This window comes from Neoarthrinium moseri, assembly GCF_022829205.1.
Source record: "Neoarthrinium moseri strain CBS 164.80 chromosome Unknown scaffold4_Wmoseri_CBS_16480, whole genome shotgun sequence".
NCBI lineage: Eukaryota > Fungi > Ascomycota > Sordariomycetes > Amphisphaeriales > Apiosporaceae > Neoarthrinium > Neoarthrinium moseri.
Window position 1 is genome coordinate 909,683 of NW_026055118.1, and position 20,854 is coordinate 930,536.

The 20,854-nt window shown below is 51.6% G+C and overlaps 7 protein-coding genes across 7 annotated transcripts; 2 read left to right on the forward strand and 5 right to left on the reverse strand.

Annotated features, from left to right (window-relative positions):
- Positions 1 to 2,376: 2,376 nt before the first annotated feature.
- On the reverse strand, positions 2,377 to 3,405 carry JN550_002077 (uncharacterized protein; the record flags this gene model as incomplete). Its single annotated transcript, XM_049313332.1, has 2 exons — positions 2,377 to 2,938; positions 3,014 to 3,405. The coding sequence occupies 2 exons, from the start codon at positions 3,403 to 3,405 to the stop codon at positions 2,377 to 2,379; spliced, it is 954 nt and encodes a 317-aa protein (XP_049176138.1).
- Positions 3,406 to 5,015: 1,610 nt separating this feature from the next.
- JN550_002078 (uncharacterized protein) lies at positions 5,016 to 5,721 on the reverse strand (the record flags this gene model as incomplete). The annotated part of the gene is made up of 3 exons (XM_049313333.1): positions 5,016 to 5,125; positions 5,222 to 5,379; positions 5,444 to 5,721. The coding sequence occupies 3 exons, from the start codon at positions 5,719 to 5,721 to the stop codon at positions 5,016 to 5,018; spliced, it is 546 nt and encodes a 181-aa protein (XP_049176139.1).
- Positions 5,722 to 6,361: 640 nt separating this feature from the next.
- JN550_002079 (uncharacterized protein) lies at positions 6,362 to 7,501 on the reverse strand (the record flags this gene model as incomplete). The annotated part of the gene is made up of 1 exon (XM_049313334.1): positions 6,362 to 7,501. The coding sequence occupies one exon, from the start codon at positions 7,499 to 7,501 to the stop codon at positions 6,362 to 6,364; it is 1,140 nt and encodes a 379-aa protein (XP_049176140.1).
- Positions 7,502 to 8,814: 1,313 nt separating this feature from the next.
- JN550_002080 (uncharacterized protein) lies at positions 8,815 to 9,598 on the forward strand (the record flags this gene model as incomplete). Its single annotated transcript, XM_049313335.1, has 2 exons — positions 8,815 to 8,853; positions 8,906 to 9,598. The coding sequence occupies 2 exons, from the start codon at positions 8,815 to 8,817 to the stop codon at positions 9,596 to 9,598; spliced, it is 732 nt and encodes a 243-aa protein (XP_049176141.1).
- An 831-nt stretch (positions 9,599 to 10,429) lies between these two features.
- JN550_002081 (uncharacterized protein) lies at positions 10,430 to 15,974 on the forward strand (the record flags this gene model as incomplete). The annotated part of the gene is made up of 5 exons (XM_049313337.1): positions 10,430 to 10,535; positions 10,748 to 10,896; positions 10,963 to 15,324; positions 15,385 to 15,410; positions 15,788 to 15,974. 5 exons carry the CDS (start codon positions 10,430 to 10,432, stop codon positions 15,972 to 15,974), a joined length of 4,830 nt encoding a protein of 1,609 aa, XP_049176142.1.
- Positions 15,975 to 17,262: 1,288 nt separating this feature from the next.
- Positions 17,263 to 18,614, reverse strand: JN550_002082 (uncharacterized protein; the record flags this gene model as incomplete). Its single annotated transcript, XM_049313338.1, has 3 exons — positions 17,263 to 17,632; positions 17,682 to 18,220; positions 18,276 to 18,614. 3 exons carry the CDS (start codon positions 18,612 to 18,614, stop codon positions 17,263 to 17,265), a joined length of 1,248 nt encoding a protein of 415 aa, XP_049176143.1.
- A 732-nt stretch (positions 18,615 to 19,346) lies between these two features.
- Positions 19,347 to 20,622, reverse strand: JN550_002083 (uncharacterized protein; the record flags this gene model as incomplete). Its single annotated transcript, XM_049313339.1, has 3 exons — positions 19,347 to 19,464; positions 19,694 to 20,177; positions 20,229 to 20,622. The coding sequence occupies 3 exons, from the start codon at positions 20,620 to 20,622 to the stop codon at positions 19,347 to 19,349; spliced, it is 996 nt and encodes a 331-aa protein (XP_049176144.1).
- Positions 20,623 to 20,854: the final 232 nt, after the last annotated feature.

The following is a 20,854-nucleotide window of genomic DNA, read 5'->3' on the forward strand; positions in this document are numbered from 1 at the left end:
GGAGGCTTAGGAGATTTGGGTTTGCAATAGGGCTGTATTGGACTGGATTGAAAGTGTCATTCACTCCCCCCCAAAAAAAAGCTGTATATATGGGTATAATTTCAACATCTCCGGATGCAGGATGCTGCATGCAGATCCTACTACAGGGAGCAAACCCACTTGAAGGATCCGTGCAAGTCCGAGAAAAGACCGATCTGACTGTTACATCAAGTCAATATAATTGCAACATTGCAATGGCCGAGTAGAAATGGCCGAACAGAAATGACCGATTAGAAATGACCGATGCACAGCTTCCCCAATTGTGTAACACAACCAACAAATAAGAAGAGTACATCGAAGAGAAACAACTATTAACATTCGGGGCCATTCTCCACAGAAACTACCCACTGCGATACAAGCGCTCATCTCGGCTATGGGAAATATCGATTATCATGATGTTCCATGCCAGCCTGCTTGTATGCAAGAATTCCAGCTCTTGGCAACTTCCAAAAAGACCGCCAAGCATGGCTTCTCCATATATACCTCGCAAAATACCTGGAATTGATGGTGTGATGAATCCTACACTGCCGCATATAATCAATGGCCTGCATAACCTATTCTCACCACCGAAAGAACAATACAGCCCCCAGTGAGGGTTAAGGTGTATCTGATGATCCCCAGCGTAGATGCGTTACAAGACAAAACTGTGATTGACACGCTGTGGTTGGTCCTTATGCTTATCTGTGCCTCATGACGGCAGGCGAGCGGATATTTCTGGCTCGAGATAGACAGGGTTCAGGCACTCAATGGCTCTCAGTCTATTGCAGAGATTTGAACTTCCACGGCGCAATTTGGTGAATATGAGTCCTGATGTATGAAAGAGTGTGAGTAGACTTAGTCTAGTAGAATTTATAACGAATGACATGATTTCGATCCATCCAACCTCAAAAGCTGCTTGTAACACCCCCTGGGAGCTTCATCACTTTTTGCATAGGCGACGCGATACCCCCAGTAGTAATGTCAACCATCCACCTTGCTGCTGATCGGATAATCTATACAAATCCTCCTGAAACGACAACTCCTCCACTCAACCGCCTCGATTGACTTGCTACCCTAGAGACAGCAGGCCATGGGCTCGATAATGCTCTCTTGGAGAGCTTCGGGGTTGGGCTCAGGGGCCGGTGCTGGGACAGCCATGACGGCTGTGACCAAGATAACGAAGACCGATGTGAAGCGCATGGTGACTAAGAAGAATTCTCAGTCTTGTTTGACACGTCAGTAAGAAATTAGAAAACCTACCTTTGCTGAGATGTTCAGATCAAGATAGGAGCGTTCCTTTAATTTTTGATGTCTTTATATGCTGAAGCAGTTGTACTGGACAAGAATAGGCAACGGTTGATGGCAGATTGATGGGGATAACATCACTTTTATATGCCAATCACCAAGCCATCACCAACCTCACATGCACAGCTGCACTGTTACGCAGGGTGAATTGTTAAACACCGAGTATCGTGGCTCAACTAGTCCCACGTCCGTAAGGCTCTGTAATTGGTCAACTGTATAGCGGCCAGCCCAATCGCATATTACTTGACTCTGCCCATAACATCGTGTGTCGGCTAATCTTGGCATACTAGACCCACTCGAAATATGGCCGGCGTATTCGTGCACTGGCGACAAATGCGGCTATCCACCAACGCTGAACGTTGAGTGAAGATTGGCACAATACTGTATATCATAGGCTAACCACCTTGTGTGAATGGCAGGGATGCTGCATCAATTCACTGCAACTTCGTTGAAAACAAGAAATCACAAATGGTACGATGGCACAATACAGCCAGTATCGACACTTAATGCTACCATCAAGGCACAATATTGATGTAATGCAATGCGGGTGGTCAGTCGTAACCTTTATGAGCACGAAATGACTCGCGGGAGTTGATCTAGGCCCTCATCAGGATTTTCCCCGCGAGTCGTAGCTGATTTGAATCAGTGTACACGTTTCATGTATGCAGCGAGCGGAGACGATCGACGAAATGGTATGAGACTCAAGAGGGTGTGCAGCACGCCGATGCTGGGCAGCTCCTAATGGATACCTCCTAGACTTTCCTATGCATAGAATGCTGGGGCCTTCGGTGTACACTCATAATAAAGGTTAAGTCAATTCGAAATGCTTCATTCGGAAGTTCCCTTCCAATTACTACGATGTCCTACGTAGTCACTTCTCAATATGACTATGGCAAATAAATGCAATTAGAAATGTGTGTTGATCATGAAAGATACCTAAGACACATTCCAACCATGTCAGTTTAATGAGGCTACATAAGACCTCTCATATATCCACGCAACGAGCATGGGATAGCTTGCGTACAGTATTTGTCGAAACTCTAACTCTTTTTATCAAGCGTCTAGCAGGTTTCTGTATTTGGCAGCCTGTATCTCAGCACTAGCAGCGACAGCCGCATTGCAGCCGCTTGTGATGGAGCTGGGAGTCACTTTATACGGAGTGCTGCAATCACCAACTGCGTAGACGCCAGGTACACTGGTTTGGTAGAAGGGACCATCAGCCTGAATGTCGCCATTTGGCGTAGTGGCCAGTCCAAGCTGTGTCACGAAGGGGCCTTGCGTAGTCGTCTGTGGGTTGTGAACTAAGAATTTCTCCAATTTGCTACTACCGTCGACGAACTCGACTGTAACGCAATCGCCGTCGTTGTTCTCGACGAGGCGCTTGATTTGACGTTCCTCGATAATGAATTTTGATTGCACAAGGCCACTGACAATGGGCTGAAGCTCCACCGTCACGTCGTCATCGCCGTTGGTGTATAGGGTGACTTGATCAGTAAGTTGCGCAGCATTCTGAGCCATATGGGCAGCGAGAGCGCCGCTGACTGGTGGAATAACGAGGACACCAGAAGATGCAGAACCTTTGGCTTCGTAGCCGTGGCAGAACAAGCAATGAAATCTTTAGGAGCAGCATTAGCTATCGCAATCCTCAAAAAGGAAGAGCACTTAATTGTTAGAAGGAGGAGCTGCATACATGCGCTTCTTCCAAAGAAGATCGTATCCCTCAACGTGGGGGAAAATATTGGATGAACCAACAGCGAGGATGACCTTGCGGAACTTTCTAACATCACCGTTGCTATCCTGGACTTCGAAGTGGGAGTCCGCCTTTTTGTCGATCTTGGCAACAGCAATATCAGCGAACTGAATAGTCGAATAATTCTCCAGAATGTTCTTTCTGGCGGCGTCGCGATAGTCTCCTGGGCGTTTATGATCCCAAGTCAGGATCATATGCATGTGATCAGCGCCAGCGTTGCGATACGACTTGCTGTCGTAGACGACGGCTGTGTGGACCTGGCGCGCCAGAGTATTGGCCGCAGTAAGGCCTGCAGGTCCTCCACCAACAATAGCAACGTCGATGAAATCCATTATTGAAGATCTGGTCAAATTTAGTTCAATAGGAGTGCGTAGCGAAAGAAGGATACGCTCGAAAGAGTAGGCTCTCCAGTTTGCAGTTCGACCGACAAACAGAGACTAGATAACCACCTTGTTTGTAGGATATATGGGTTGAGGTGTGTAAAATTCGAATCTACCGATCAACAACTATCGGCCAGGAGTTATGGCACTGCAACGTGTCGAGGCCTGCAGACTGGCTAGCACATCTTAAGATCCGCGTTTTCCACAATTCAGCCGGATAGCAATCACCTAGGTAGAAAAAGGGAGGCCTCCTTGCAGCTGGGCATGAGCTCCCTTACCGATTTACATGGGAAGATACATTCGCATAACATCCTTACAGCCCAGGCCTTGGTCCCGAGTGGCCCAAGGAAACGCCTCCAGACAGTAGCCTTTCAAGCAGTCCAACGAAAATCTGCCAATGCACCACAACCCTCTCTCATCAATCCTCGCAGGCTGGCGGGATCTCAACAGGAGTTGATGTACTTCTACGGTCAATTGCACACAGTATGTGATGATAATAACACATGCACACAGTGGTCTTGATACCCCTGTTGCATATCTACGTGCCAAGGCTGCTCCCTGCAGCGGGGACACATCCGGATGGAACCCCTTACAAGTGCCCTTATCTGCCGCACTTGTGCAGGTTTTGGCCATGCAGTTGGTTCTAGGACAGCACCATCCCAATGGAGGGTTGGCAAACGAGCACTCATGGTAAGTGTTGACTCAGATTGCCTGATTATGAATGGCCACGCCCATGTGCAAGAACAGCACTGCTCCAGAGGTGTTCTTAAGAACAGAGCCTTAAATTCAATTGGCTTTGGAGTAATAGTCAATCAAAACGAGTCAGCGCAGACGGAGTCAGTGTCATACAATCTCGTCGCAAATCATTTGGACATGGCAACCAATCCGCCAAAGCCCATCCATGTCTGGCTTACTCGCAAGTAGACTCTCATCACATTGTTGTTGGCGAGCTCTTGACCAAAGATTTGGCAGCGCCGGGCCCTAACCCGTGGAAAGTAAACCCCATTTGAGGCTCCAATGCCATGAACATTTATTAAAGATCCCATATAACTGGCATTGCCCTTGGCAGGTTATTTTCGTACTGCAAGAACTTGGGCTCAACTATGAGATCAAGTCATTCAGTTTTGCGAACGTAAAAAGCGGCCATTTATTGACGTGACCCCGAAGGGCCGCGTACCGGCCATTTGGGATCCTAATACTGGAGTGGCGCTGTGGGAATCAGTTGCAATACTTCAGTATATGATCGAGCTCTACGATGTCAACCATCGTCTCTCATATGATTTCAATGAGGGACACCTCAGCTCCCAATGGTTCCATTTTGAGATGAGCGGACAAGGACCTTACTCTGGCCAATGCGGTATGTAAGTACGCAGGATACAAATGCTCTACCAAACTCGACATCAGGCCGTCTCAGCCACACATCGTCACAGAGAAACAATTGGAGAGATAATAACGATTTGTTTTGAGATTATCTACTGCCAGAGTCATTGATGTGGCATTATTTGACATTTATCTGCTCTATGGGCGGGACCTATGTGCCTTAGTTGTCGCAGTGGCTTAGCTTAACCTGGAACCCCGTTCGGTTTGTCGATACATCCCAACTGGTTCCATGCACAGCCTTGGTGATTGTTGCATTTGAGCAAGCCATCTGAGGTGACCTCGGTGATGTCATCTGCAGTGATAGTCGGTTAGCAACATGTTCGAGATGTAAACTTGAGGACACAACGCTACCTTTCCGACGCGTGAATGTTCGGAACCGCGGACTTACCCAAGTTGATGCTCGCAGCTTTGGGAGGGTGTCCATCCCCAGTGGTCGAGCACAACACATCCATGAACGTGCTTGAGGATAGTTTGGCGTCCCAGCAAGACTGAGCGAAGTCACCACCCGGTTCGGCCTTGAGGACGGCGTCTCTGTTGGCCAAGCAGCTGCGTCATATTTGTGAGCCAGGTTTTTCGATTTAATTAACATGGAGCCAAGAAGGATGTTTACTGATTCAGATTAATCACAGCGTGCCAGAGTCGACCATCATCGCCGTGACAGAACGCATCAAACCAAATATTGCCGTGTTGCTCGTGCTGACCCTCATTGACCCGCGGTCGGTTACAGCGGCTGCTGAAAGTGTGAATGCTACCGATCGATACTGGTGCTTGGGTAGCCTTATCAGGAACGGTTGTCGCTGTAGCAGTCGTGGATGTCAGCATTGAGGCAGCGCACGTAGCCACGAAGATAGCGGCAGCGATAGAGCTGACGAAAGAATAGTACTTCATGTTGACAAATCAATGATGGCAGTGCTCTTAAATACAAGCAAGCTCTCGTTGCCGGCCAAGTCGACAGAATTGTGTTAGACAACGACTGATGCTGAGAGAGGGATAGTGCAGGCTATACGCAGCTGTAATAATTATGACTGCTTAAATACTGATTGATTTTGCTCGAGATAGTCCTGTTCAATAGTTTCTGGTTAATAGTTTCTGGTTAATAGTTTCTGGTTAATAGTTTCTGGTTAATAGTTTCTGGTTAATAGTTTCTGGTTAATAGTTTCTGGTTAATAGTTTCTGGTTAATAGTTCTGGTGAATACCTACTCCAGGCTAACTATTCAGTACTTAGTTATGGCATGAGTTGCGCATCAATTTACAACAAGAGATCTACTCTGAAGGTTGAATTGACTATAGCTACGGACTAAACAATATCACCGTGCCATCGAGTCTGCGGTATCCTGAATCTATGGGCCAGCCAAGCGTTGGGCAATTACGGTGAGCTTGATAGTTCCACAATTTGCTCAAGACCATTGAAGATGCCGGAGTCTGATCCCTCCTTAATTATTTGTAGCCAAAGTACTGCTTGTTTGCCTTTTATTATTTATCATTGACTTATCTATTTTCGAAGTCACGGACCACAAGAGAGCTACCTTAGTAGCATCTTGCAACCGTAGCTGGAACCTCGCCCCCCGTCGCCACACAGACGAGGTCGGAGCATCTGGCTGGCAGACTTGTGTATGATCCGCATGCAGCTTTGTAAGTCTCCAAAGCTGATAGCAAAAGCACGACTCCCATGAATGTCGTTAACACAATGGTATACGCTTTATACCAAATATCAGAGGCGCAGGGCAAGATGGTGGATCTGGCGTTGCCCCAAATGTAATAACAGAAGTAGATAATCGCAGTGCTACCAAGGCCAAAGACATAAAATACGCCGGCGAGGAAGGACGATGAAGTCAATGGCGTGCCACGAGGCCTTAGAAAGGGGCGGATGAAAGTCCACCACATGGCCAGAAACCAACACCCAATTAAGGAGCTGAAATACAGGGCTCGGAAACACTGACTCGGCCAGAATGAAACTGGGCGGTATCTTGAGTCCACCGACTCCTTGATATCTGGTGGTTGATTGAGGCTGTCGATAGAATGACGTGGAACATCCGTGGCCGAGTTGTTATTTGCAACCGGCCCACAAGCAACCGCATGTGTCCCGGCGAGCGCTCGCCCTGAGTACATGTAGTCATCTGTGAGCCATGGTGCCGCATATAAGCGGAGAAGTCCCATGACGGATAGAGGACCGAAGAGTCCGTCGAGTCCAAAGTACTGATTGAACAGCACTGTACCCGTGATGCCTCCAACAAGAGACACTAGTGCCTGAAGACCCTGCATAGTTACGATGGCAGTCTTGAGCATCTCGGTCGATAGCAGCTCCACCGTGCCGTGGTCAGGTAGCAGAGTGCAATAAGGGAGTGCCCTCATAACCATTTCCTCGGACCCGTCCCATCCGTGCTGGTTCCAGAAGACAGCGTTGGCAGCCGCTGCATCAACAGGCCCCCACTGGCGAGCTCGTATGCGCCTGTCCACAATAGCGGCGTATCGGCATAATATCGACGTAGGGTTCAGAATGCACACCCTGTCATGCCACTTCGGCTTTGACGATGCTAGAAGAGAGGGCTGAGGTGCTCCGGCGAGGATGTGAGCTATCAATGGTGCGAGACAGAGTGTGAGTAAGGCAACCCATTCAGCGAACGAGAGGCTCTGGCTTTGGATCTGAAGAGGGGCGACATAAAACATTCCGAGGTGTTGGGCAGTAGCAGAGAGTTCATCAGAAGAGATGTGGCAACTGTGTCTTCCAATTCTTGGGTTTTGTCGATTGTTGATGTAGTGCGTGAGGAGCTGATTGATAAGAGAAATTTCCAAAATACACGCGACGGTAAGATACTGCACGAGGGTGCCAGTAATCGAGATTACGACGCCTACGTTCCAAATAGTACAATGAATGCCGGAGCCATGCTTGAGAATACTGAAGTTAGATTGGGTTTCGGTATTAATATCAGATCTATTATCCTTTTCTAGTGCTGACCAAAGCCTGGCCTGGTAAAGAGCACATGGCGGGCGTTCTGCCCCTTACATGGTGCATGACACGTTTTGAGGGTATGTTTTCGAAGTCGAAGAGCCAGTAACATTGCTTTAAGACTGTATGGTATCTCACTATGTTTTACATAGCTTCTCGAGCGCAGTCCAATCAGTCTGCATCGCGGCAGTTCGTTGGTTGCCTCGAAAGCGGTGGCTATGCGATCTGAGCAGCGTGGAGATGGTCTTTGCCCCCCGTCTATGTTGCTGATTGGTTTGGACTAACAGCCCCCAAAACCTTGCCCCACTGTTGCTGACAGAAATGCAACGACCCCTAAGGCAATAGCTGCTGCATCAGCCGGCCTGACCTGTAAACAGCCCAGATGATTGGCGTTGTCTATTTTTTGCAGTCAGATCGATCTAGCCTTTAATTCAAGGTGCCGAGCATGGGTTGACCTGGGTTTGACAGTACACAAAAGAAACGGCTAATGGGCTCCCACGAACTAGGAAATCTGGCTTTCCACGATATAGCTGAACGTAACAGTCGCCTCACGGGCTACCAATGGCCCGATCGAATGCAATGAGAGCGACATTCAGAGCTTTCATGTCCGGCCCTTTGTCTGCAGACCTTGTCGCTTGCCACAGCGCAATGCTTGCTATTGAGATTTCAGCTCAGGACATTCTGTGGCAAACTGATCTTTAGAAAATATTGGGGTTGAACCCACAGAAACGAGAACTTGAAAATCAACGTACTCGAGATGTCAAGTATAAGTCAATTAGAAGGCAAAGACTAGTTGCCTAGGTAGGTAGTTATACTTGGATTCAAACCATGTGCACCTTGCAGTTTCAGTTTGACTGACGTAGTGGAGGGGTGGGGCCCAACATGCCGGGCGAGCCGAGCTGGCCGGCGTCGTCATTTGGTTGGAACCCGAAACTCCAAGAAATCTCCTGAGCGAACGCTGGTCCGCGAACTCCACGAAAACAACACGACAGACCTGGAGTTACTGTGCCAGTAACACGTTTTGAACTGCATCATGGCATCCCTTAAGGCACTGCGGCTGCCGCGGCCCAAGGTAAGCGACCACGCGACACATCCGTGCAGGGTTTTCAGGCTGACAGAAGCAGACGTTTTGCGGGCTGATGAGCCTCCAGACGGGCACGGAGATGATCGCGCTGGCTCTGTTGTTCAACAAAATCACCGGCCTTTACGGGCTGCTCGCCATTCTCACCGGCTACAGCCTCTCGGTCGTGCAGTTTTCGCTCTACGTCTACTCGGTCCTCGCGCTGGGCATTCTCGCATTCTGCCTGCCCCACATTCGCAAGCAGACGCCCTTCCAGAACCTCGCCTTCGCATGGCTTTACATCATCGACACGGTTGTCAACACGGCCTACACTACACTGTTCGCGGTGAGCTGGTTCCTGGCTCTGGAAGATGTTGGACCGAAGCAGGCGGAGCCGACCGAGACGGACGAGCCAGCGATGGGCGGAGTCTTGGGTGCGGTCGACACCACGACGAGCATGACGCTGATTGTGATGTTCACCCTCATCCGGGTTTACTTCATGTTTGTGGTGATGGCGCACACACGCTCGGCGCTGCTGCAGTACCGTGAGGGCGGCCAGCGCGAGTGGGACGACGAGTCACAGTCTACCGAGAACCCGTTTGCGGTGGGTTCGCCGGAGGGGGCGGGCTGGAAGGGCAAGGTCGGAAGGACTATGGTCTCTGTGGGTAGAGGCTACTGGCTGCCCAGCCTGGCCGAGAAAGACGAGTGGGCCAGGAGTATGAACTCGAGATTTCGCGGGAAGGCGTCTGCGGCATGAGTGCACTAGCCGTCGAAGCGACAGGCGGGCAGCGATCCGTCCTTGTACGCACGTAAAGCGTGTTGTAATATACATAGTATACACATGGCATTTCGGTAATTTGCAGAAACTAGGTGCTATCTCTAGAATTGTTTCCCCAGTTCGCGTCAGGCCGGCTGTCGGGCTGTATGTGTGCTAACTTCTAAGTCGTTGTTGGAGGTGTCTGGTGTCCGGTGAGGAGTCCTGACTCATGGTTTCAGCCCCAGGGAAGTAGTGGTGGCATGCCTGAGTTTGGGCCAGCACAGAAGCACGGAACTCGTTGAGCAGTGAATTCGCTGGCCCTGGTGTCGAAATCTTTGATGGAATAGTTCATTGATAGATGGTATTCATCAGACAGTCTCGCAGAGGCCCCCCCATGCACGGCTCTCGGTGGCGCGCATGCGGTGGCCCCCAGCAGATCTTGAGGCTTACGGCAGTGGACCGACGCCCGTTCAGCCGCACGCTGAGGCTCGCAGCAGTGGGCCCCGAGGACCGGCAGCCGCTACCCCAGGGGGCGCCCACCGCTCCGTCGCCCATCTCAGGGTCCTCATCTGACAAAGTGACCGACGGGATTGGCTGGGCCCAGCAAACTAAACGATCACGCCATCGCGCAATCGCAGGACATGACAATGGCGACATCTGGGATTCATAGCAATAAAATGCGGTTGCGGGGCGAAAAGCTCGCTATGCCTGCTTCTAGGCCTGTAGTTAGTTCGTCATTCCCCACGACTCGGGATCTGAGGAGCGCAGTCGAGCGGAAAATTTGTTCTTACTAGAACTGACTCTCTGCCGACATCGTCGCCGCCCGTGAAGATGTCCTTTCTCTTCCGCAAAGCAGACCCGTCGTCTGGTCCTGCCTCTCACCTCGGAGCAGACATGGATTCGCAGAACATCGAGATTCGCACGCCCCAAGAGGCCGGTACGTCACCCACACTGCTGATGCGACATGTTACATTGCTGTGATTCCTGTGCCCGTCCGGGCCCTCAGCTTTGGCGGGGCAGCGGGCAGCTTGCTGCTTCGGGCGCTGCTGCAGCCCGCAACGCCAATCACATCCTGCAACGAGACGCCGCGCTTCTGATTTGAGATCGAGTGTGTACCGCCGGCTCGCTAACAATGGCCTCTGTCTCTAGTTGCGAGAATTGCCTACCTGGCCAGCGACGTCGTCGTCTCGGTCCAGCCGTCGCAAGCACAAGACTCGGCCTTCTCATCGCACCTGAAGCGATATGCCGCCCGGAAGGACCAGAGTCTGGTCGCAAAGAGCAGCGGCGCCGTCCCAGAGGTACGCATACCTGCATATCATTGGACTTACACGCCTGGGAACGCCAATTGACCTTCTCCGCTGCAGATTCAATCCGTCAGGCACAACACAGACCCTCTGCTGTCCGTCTTCGCGCCCATCCGATCCGGCCAGCTAGTTTCAGTCACGACGAGCTCGACTGTCCTACTTCCCTCGATCGCCCACCTCTACAAGCTCGCCAACTACCCCGTGGTGCTCCACGTCTCCCTGCAATCCGGCCAGTCCCCAGACTACTCGGCCATCACAGCCATCAGAAACTCGGGATGGACTTTCCTCCAGTCCGAGTCGTTGCAGGAAGCCCAGGATATCGCAGTGACTGCACATGCACTGGCTGTCCGATCGGGAAAGGGTGTCATTCACTTTTTCGATGCCGGTTCCAGCTCGCGGGACAAGCCAATTGGCCCCGAGGACGCATCCCTGGTGCGAGATCTGCTTAACCTTGGTGATGTGCGCCGATTCCAGGCCTCCTCGATCCAGGGCTCTAGCATCTATGCCGACGACGGCAGGGTAGCTGTGGCCAGCGAGCAGCCTGATACCGTAGCTAACGGCGCTTCCACCTTGACCGACTCTACTCTCCTGGACGCTACCTCCAAGGCAACTTCTACTGAGGCATCGGTGAAGTCCGGCTCTCCGAGTGACTCGAGCGCTACGCCAAGCGTGTCGACAGCAACCACCATCGACGCAAACGCCCCAGTCGTGACATCCGAAGACATTTACAAATATGTTACTGCTATCTGGACCCAGCTGAGGAACTTGACGGGTCGTGAATACAACGCTTTCGAGTGGTCTGGACCCGCAACCGCCGAGAACGCCATTTTCGTCTTTGGATCAGATGCCGGGCTCTTTGCCGAGGCTCTGGATGCCGCCCAACCTACGGATGTCTATGCCAAGTCGGGCATGATCACAGCCAGGTTATACAGACCGTGGCTGGGCGCCAAGTTGATCGAGGCTATCCCGAAGTCTGTTAAGCGCATTGCTGTGCTCGAGCAGGTTTCGAGAAAGACTACGAAGTGGGGCCCCCTTTTGATTGACGTCCTGACCTCGATCAAGAGTGGCCCGGGAGGCGTCGAGCACATCGTTGGCTACCAAATCGGGTACATCGCACCAGATACCGTCTCTCAGGCGCTCAAGGGCGTTTTCCAGAACCTTACCTCCCCGAAGCCGCTCCAGAACCTCGAGGTTGGCAAGCGTGAAGCGCCTGAGACTCCCACTGGCTACGGCCTCGAGCAACCGAAGCTCGAAACTGCATACACCAAGATCCTGGACCAGCTGTTTGGCAACCGGGCCTATGTTGCCAATGCTCTCAACTCTCAAAATGCTGGTGTTTCATCAACAGTTGCCGCAAGCCCCGAGTTCGGTTTTGGCTCACTCCTTGCCCGCAAGGAGCACCGTCAGCGATTTGTCAAGGAGGTCAAGCAGGCAGCCACCTCCAACGCTTTCACAACCGAAGCGCCCAAGCAATGGCTCGCAAAGTGGTCTGCAGGCGCGGAGGACGCCCAGAAGGCAGGTGAGATTGCCGACGACGTAGTCTCACGCCTGGAAACCGATGGATCATCGATCGCTCGTCAGCTGCTTTCCAGCAAGGGCCTCTTCCGAAAGGAATCCCTCTGGTTGGTGGGCTCGGATGCCTGGTCCTACGATCTTGGAAACTCAGGCGTCCACCACGTTCTGGCCTCGGGCGAAAACGTCAACATGTTGATCATCGATTCGACCCCATTCTCTCAGAAGTCAGCAGCCGACGCTGCCAGACGTAAGAAGGACATCGGTTTGTACGCGATGAACTACGGCAATGCATATGTTGCTTCGACTGCTGTCTACAGCTCCTACACCCAAGTTCTGCAGGCCATGCTTGAGGCCGACAAATTCAATGGCCCGTCCATTGTGCTTGCTTACTTGCCATACTTCGGCGAGCATGATTCTCCCCTCACTGTTCTGCAAGAGACCAAGAAGGCAGTCGATGCTGGCTACTGGCCACTTTACCGATGGAACCCCGCCAACGAGACGAAGGGCGAGCCTAACTTTGCCTTGGATTCCGAGTTGGTAAAGAAGGAGCTGAAGGAGTTCCTAGCCAGGGACAACCACCTGACTCAATTGATGCAAAAGGAGCCCACATTCGCCGCCAACCTTGCTCAAGACTTTGGCACAGAGGTGCGCGCTCAGCAGAAGCGAAAGGCTAGGGATGCTTACAACGAGCTTTTGGAAGGACTGTTTGGAGCCCCTCTCACCATCCTGTTCGCTTCCGACAACGGCAATGCCCAATCTCTTGCCAAGCGCTTGGGCACGCGTGGTAGAGCCAGGGGGCTAAAGACGTCTGTCATGGCCATGGAGGACTACCCGGTGGAGGATCTTCCTTCGGAGGAGAACATCGTCTTCATCACTTCCACAGCCGGCCAGGGAGAATTCCCCCAGAATGGCTTGTCTTTCTGGCATGCTGTCAAGGATAGCACTGATCTTGATCTTGCTTCCGTCAACTACTCAGTGTTTGGTCTTGGTGACAAGCACTACTGGCCTCGCAAGCAAGACCGAGTGTACTACAACAAGCCGGCCAAGGATTTGGACCGAGTGCTGACAAACTTTGGCGGAAAGCGATTGGCGGACATCGGCCTTGGTGATGATCAGGACCCCGACGGTTTCCAGACCGGATATTCGGAGTGGGAGCCCAGACTTTGGCAAGCTCTTGGAGTTGCCAACGTGGAGGGTTTGCCGGAGGAGCCGCCGCCAATTACCAACGAGGACATCAAGCTGGCCTCCAACTACTTGCGTGGTACGATCGTGGAAGGCCTTAATGACCCTTCCACCGGTGCAATCTCAGCGTCTGACCAGCAGTTGACCAAATTCCATGGCACATACATGCAGGATGACCGTGACGTGCGAGACGAGCGCAAGGCCCAAGGCCTAGAGCCGGCTTACTCCTTCATGATCCGTTGTCGACTTCCCGGTGGTGTTTCTACGCCGAAGCAGTGGATCCAAATGGACGACATCAGCAACTCTCTTGGCAACGAAACCATGAAGCTTACCACCAGACAGACATTCCAGTTCCACGGTGTCGTCAAGGGCAAGCTTAAGCCGGCAATGCAGGCCATCAACCGTGCTTTGATGACCACCATTGCTGCCTGTGGTGATGTCAACAGAAACGTCATGTGCAGCTCCTTGCCCACGCAGTCCAAATACCACAGACAAGTCTTTGCTTGCTCTCAGAAAATCAGCGATCATCTTCTGCCCGCCACATCAGCATACCACGAAATCTGGCTGACTGATGACAACGAGAAGAAGCTGATTGCCAGCGACGCCGTCCAGGACTTCGAGCCTCTGTATGGACCTACATACCTTCCCAGAAAGTTCAAGATCACCATCGCCATTCCTCCTCACAACGACACTGATGTCTACGCTCATGATATCGGTCTGATCGCCATTAAGGGAGATGATGGCAACCTGGTTGGATTCAACGTTCTTGCTGGTGGTGGCATGGGTGCCACGCACAATAACAAGAAGACCTACCCCCAAACCGGTCGTATGATGGGCTATGTCAAGGCGGAAGAGGTTCACATTGCTTGCGAGAAGATCATGCTCGTGCAGCGCGACCACGGTGACCGAAAGAACCGCAAGCACGCCCGTCTCAAGTACACCATTGACGACCTCGGTGTTGATGTCTTCCGTGGCAAGGTCGAGGCAATGTGGGGCAAGGCTTTCGAGCCGGAGCGACCCTTCCACTTCCAAAGCAACATTGACACCTTTGGCTGGCAGAAGGACGAGAACGGTCTCAGCCACTTCACATTCTTCATTGAGAACGGTCGTATCGAGGACACTCCGGAGTTCCAGATGAAGACCGGCCTGCGTGAGATTGCCAAGGTGCACAAGGGCGAGTTCCGCCTGACCGGTAACCAGCACCTAATCCTCTCGAACGTAGCGGATGAGGACCTGCCCCAGATGAAGGAACTCATGAAGAAGTACAAGCTGGACAACGTACAGTTCTCCGGACTTCGTCTCAGCTCATCTGCTTGTGTTGCCTTCCCCACTTGTGGCCTCGCCATGGCAGAGAGTGAGCGATACCTGCCGGTGCTCATCTCCAAGCTGGAAGACTGCCTGGAGGAGAACGGCCTGCGCCAGGACTCGATCGTCATGCGTATGACTGGATGTCCCAACGGATGTGCTCGCCCCTGGTTGGCCGAGGTTGCTTTCGTCGGCAAGGCCTACGGAGCTTACAACATGTACCTCGGCGGTGGCTACCACGGACAGCGACTGAACAAGCTTTTCCGATCCAGCATTAAGGAGGACGAAATTCTCGAGATCATGAAACCGCTTCTCAAGCGCTACGCCACTGAGCGTGAGGAGGGAGAGCGTTTCGGCGACTTCTGCATCCGCGTTGGCGTCATCGCCGAGACTAAGGGAGGTCAGGACTTCCACAACAATGTGAGTTTGCCAAGCCACTACGACAAGAATTTATGACATCAGCGACTAACATGATCACAGGTGGCTGAGGAAGAGTCTGACGAAGAGTAAGAGGAGCGATAAAAGGCATCCGCCATGACAATTTGTATATATCCAATCATCATAGCAGGCGTTCGGATTGGGTCATAGGCATACTACACTGCATGCATGATATGAGAACCAAAATTGAAGATTCATTAAACGAGAAAAATTGTTTCGTCTCAGCAATGATAACCCCTGGTTACTATTGATTAGAGCTCGTAGTCGATGCACGAAGGACTCCATAGGATTACTCATTAGGAATTCGAGGGAGGTCAGAACAGCACATTTCGCATAACGGATTGATTCAGGCAACCGCTACAGTTTTGACGTAAGGATATCTGGGTCTTGCTCCCGCAGCCGAACGTCCCTAGTGCTTGACTGTTTGTGGAAATGTGACCATCAGATCCTGCGTCGTGACCTCAATCCTCAACGAGCGGGGCAAGTTGCTACAATTCACGCAAAAGGTTGTCAACAGCGTGGCAGAGTATCAGGAACTGATCACGGCCAAGTATGAGCTGACCATTTTTGATACAAAGCTTGCTGGAAAGCTATCACATGGTGGGGCTGTAGGACGGGAGGCGGTTATCTAACAAGTAGTCTCATCGAATTGGTTGTATGTATTTAGCACTTAATGTTTTATTTAATACTCTTCTATTCGGTGGTCTTGTCTACGCACATACTGCATTGTAATAATTCAATGGAGAAACCACGACAATTTTGACGGCGCCGGAGGTCGCAGTTAACTGGGGTTGGTGTTTAGTCTACTCAATAGATCAATCCCTTAGGTCAGCGCTGGTATTCTCGTATTTCGCAGAAGAATTTTCAACAATCCATATCGACACACTGTTGCAGTGATGAAGTTCCTGCCGAGATGGTGTAAGTTACTAAACGGGAACACTGGTCCTAATGTACCGCAGGCTTCAAGATTCCCCCTGAGGTCGTCTGGGAGTGCAGACGGGGAGACGGGGAGACCCAATAGAACCTCTTGAGAGCATCCTCATTCTGACTCAATTGGACATAACAAATGCCATGAAGCCAAGAAGCCCAAAGACCATTGAATTCGGCACCGAAAAGAAGATTGGTCGTCTGCCTAGGTTTCCTGAGGCAGGGCACGCTACCTTTGATAGAACAACCGAGGACGCAGCAGACGCAATGAGTCACATCTTCGCGGGGACTCCCATATATGAACTCGGATGCTCACATATCTCTCCATCAAACAATCAAAGCATCTTAGCACAGTGGAAGTCCGCCAGGCTCATATTTCCAATAAATGAAACCTGGAGGTCGCTGGATTAAAACCAGCAGGTGCTATTCTACTTTTTGCACTCACCCTTTGGCCCCCGAGTTTCTTCTTCCGTGCGTTCACGCGGTGGAGAGATAATTTGTGGTATTGCAAGAATTGAATGAAGCCTGGAATATGACTTGTTCGCTCTGTATGATTGACACTCCTACCGTGTTCTGCTTTTAATCCTACATACAAAGTTATGGCCCTATCTCCGAACTTTGATCCGGAGCCCGCCTGCCGGTAGGGCTGACCTCTTGACTCGCTACATTTTCAGGTGCATTCCCTAGAAGCCCCTTGAAATGTTTTGACAGCTGCTTGACCATTCTACAAGCAATATGAGACCAGTTGAGATGCTTTTATGACGCGATACCTACATTGATAAGCCGATCAAGACCTAACAAAAACAGACCTCGGGCGTAAACAAGTCCTACAATCATACCACCTGCCATACCAGTGATCGCTAGACACAAGGATTGTCCTCAATGATGCACTTCGGACATGCACTGCCCCGGTACGTGATTGTGAGACCGTTGCCGTATGTTTGTCGAATTTCGTTCAACAGTACCTTCAAAAACAGCGCAATCAGGGCCGTGTCACTTTTGACGACGTGTCGGAGAGCGTGGCCTCGTAATCTGTCGTCGAGGTCTGAGTGTTAGACTTGTGGTCCAACCACCGCGTAAAACCGCCCTGGGAATGTCACCATCAAGGGATTCTGAAGGCTTGTCCCCTTGATTGTCAGCAGCACTCTCTGTCTGCCCTCCTGCGCTTGCAGCTGCACCGACACATGAGACAATTTGAGCGACACTCTTTGGCACCGCTGTGGATACGGCAGTCGATTTCTGAATTCGATTCCCACCGGTAGTAGCACCAAGCGATCTTCTAGCTCTCAAGTTGTAGTTAGGCTGAGTGGGATAGCTGCTCGGGAGTCGACGTCTTCTCAACACTACAGGATAGCCAGGACCTCTGTGACATTGTTTAGTAGAAAAATTGTGCACGGCAAAGAAAAACCTACGTCAGTGAATCGGCCCTACCCCGGTAGGCATACGTCAATGGATTGGTGGGGGAGCCTGTTTCTACGGACTGTATGATCTGTTGATGATCTTCCGTGAGTATCCTTGCAAGACGAACGCTGGAGGGCAATGGAGAACCAGGCGCAGTAACGGATGTGTGGCTGTTCGAATAAGCACGTGGTCGATAGTCAGGGACGTTAGATTCTCTAGCTGTTGAGATGACAGGATTTGTCTCAGATCCCTTGGTGAAGGGCTGAGAAGCACCCGTCGAGATGGGCACCTGTGCTTCGTTTGGTCTCTTATCAGTATGGCTAGCCGTGTTGCACAGAGTGTCACTTGCTTCCTCTTGAATTGGTTGGGGCGAGTCCGGAGAGAGGGATTTCCCATTGTTATGGGCACAATATTCGTCCGAGTCTTCGACTGACTCTTCGTCTGCATCCTCGTATAGGGTTGAGATGGATAGCCTTCTACGACCGGCAGGGGGAAACCGATCTGGTACAAACGACAGCGCCACGGAGACACTTCGCGACTGACGACGAAGCTGCAAAATTCCTAGTGAGTATTTAGGATGAAACGAACAGATCGGTTCGACTGACCGCGTCGTGCCATTCGACCCACTCGTGTACGAGCTGAGGAAGCTTCTTTCTTGGAATGGCGCGCGGCCGACCTTCATCCTCCAGCATGTCCAGGAAGTTGCGCGCCGCAATGACCATACTCTCAGCTAAATCATAGATCTCGCTGATGTTTAGGAACAGGGCCCAAGAGACATTCGACTTGACTGTCTGCCAGAATCTCTCTGGGTTGCTTGCATATTCGTCACGTGCGTTGTGCATCGCCTCGAACAGCTCGGCCATCTTCGCATCAGCGTTGGCGTGGGTCTCAAGGTACTTTGCCCACGACACGTTCACGTGTTTGAGCACGAGACGGTGGGCCATGGAACCCTCTGGGAAGACAAAACCGTCTGACGACAGGAACTTCGGGAGCGCGAGAGATCGCATGATGGTGATGACGATGATGATGATGATAATGATGACAGGTGATGAATTTCCCAGGGGGTTCAAGACAAAGGGGGTGGAAAGAATTATGCACTGATGAGCGGTGATGCTTGTGGCAAATTGCGGGATGCGCAGCGATCAGTGTTCGATCCCACTGGATGAAAATAATCCAGCGACCAAACGAGGTGCGTACTGATGCTACCCATAGGGCTGGAGCTTCATGGTGATCCAAAGGCGGTGTGGACACATCACTTCTGATTCTGCCGGCGGTGAAATGAAGCTAGTGCCCTTCAATTCACCACTAGGCAGTACATCGCCAGTGGGGCCGATCCGGAGCTGGCGTAGTTCCCCCGGGCCCGAGACGAGACGGAACGACCCACCTTACATATAGTGACCCTGCGTGACGCGAAATCACACAAAGAGAACCTTCTTGGGCGATAGGGATACTGATCGGCTAGAGAATAATCGTCAGGAATTTAGGTTGATTCTGTTCGTACGGCCAGTCTTGGGTTCCTCCAGCTCTTGACAGGAAAATATCTGCGACACCGTACACCACGTGCCCCACATGCTATCATGGAGTACCAAATCCATATTCTTTTCTACAGCTCCTTAGGTATGCGATAGCTAAGCTGCCCCATATTCAACATCGTCGGTTGCGAAGTTCCCGGTTCTCTATTCTCCAAACTTGTCCAGGACCTGGTCCATGTTGTCGGCACTGAGCAGACAGGTCAAATCGTGCTCTCTAACATAGCGCTTGATCACAAGGAGGTCTCCGCTGCTCTCATAGGTTCTTGTAATCGAATACAAAGTGGGGTCACGGCAGAGTGTGCAGACAGGGAATGAAACAAAATCTAACATCGAGTATACAGTATTACATTAATGCTACTAAAGCCTGTGGCACCATTTGACGACTATGTAATAAACAATTTGAATCCCGAGCAAAGCGCCGCCCCTCAATGACATTTTGTACCAGCTATCTCACAAGTGGTGAGCTCCCCACTCAGAATGCATCCACCTACAGGAAGTATGCGACGGCAGCAGCAACCAAAGCGGCGCCTGAGAACCCGATAAGAGAAGCACCAGCAGTGACCACGGGCTTGGAGGCATAGGTAGGAGTGGACTTGTCACCACCGGCATCAGCACTGCTGGCGCCACCGGAACTACCAGAGCCACCAGCAGGCGATGAGCCATTGGCGTAGGTGGGGTGGGTTGGCTCAGCAGGAGCCGCGGTAGGGTGGCCAGTCGGTGCGGCCTCACCAGTCGGGTAGGGACCGTGGCCGCCAGTAGGCGCACCAGTTGGTACACCGCTGGGGCTTCCGTGACCACCCTCGTAGCCTCCATGCCCACCTTCGTGACCCCCTTCCTCTGCTTCCTTAGCAGCGCAGTCCTTCAGGGCTTGGTTGGTGTCTGCAAAGGATGCGGTAAATTTGGCAATGTCACCATTGCCACCTTGGGTGGGGAACTTGGAGGCAACTGTGTTCATCAGACCAGAGGCGGTGTTGGCTAGAAGTGTCTGTTAGTGCTGAGATGTTGTCACGAAGAGGTTTGACTTACTGAGAACACCGAAGGATTCGGCGATGATTTCGCAAGCACAGGCTTCAGACAGGAGTGGGATCTTGTTCTTGAGGTCGGCAACAAACTTGTCACCGGCAGCGTTGAGCTGGTTGGAAAGGGGTTGGAAGCCAATAGCCTCTTCGAGGGCAAGTTTGTCCAACTTGCTGGCGGCATCCGTGGCCTCCGTGGCCTTGTCGGTCATCTTCTCAAGGGCGCAGTCCAGCTCGTACGCCTCGCCTCCAGTATAGGCAGTGGTTGCCCCATCAACCTCGGTCAGGCCCTGAAGGACCTTGTTCATAATAGCCTCGAGCTGAGCCAGGTCACGGGGCTGGTTACCTTGGACGGCGGCCAGGGCCCCGGTGGCAAGAAGGAACATAGGCGTAGCTGACTTCATTTTGTTCAATAATTAGAGATAAAAATGTACTGCGGGTGTTGTTCGAGAGTGGCCAAGACGTCGCAGATTCTGAAAAAGAACGTAAATGTAGAGAACGAGTGTGGATGCTGACGAGATGACCTTGAGACTCCAGATATGGGGGAGGGAGCGCCATGTTATATGTGTTTTCGCCAACTACTTCCCTTGCATGAGACTGGCCTAAGAGGTCAAGACAATATCTAGACTAGTTTAT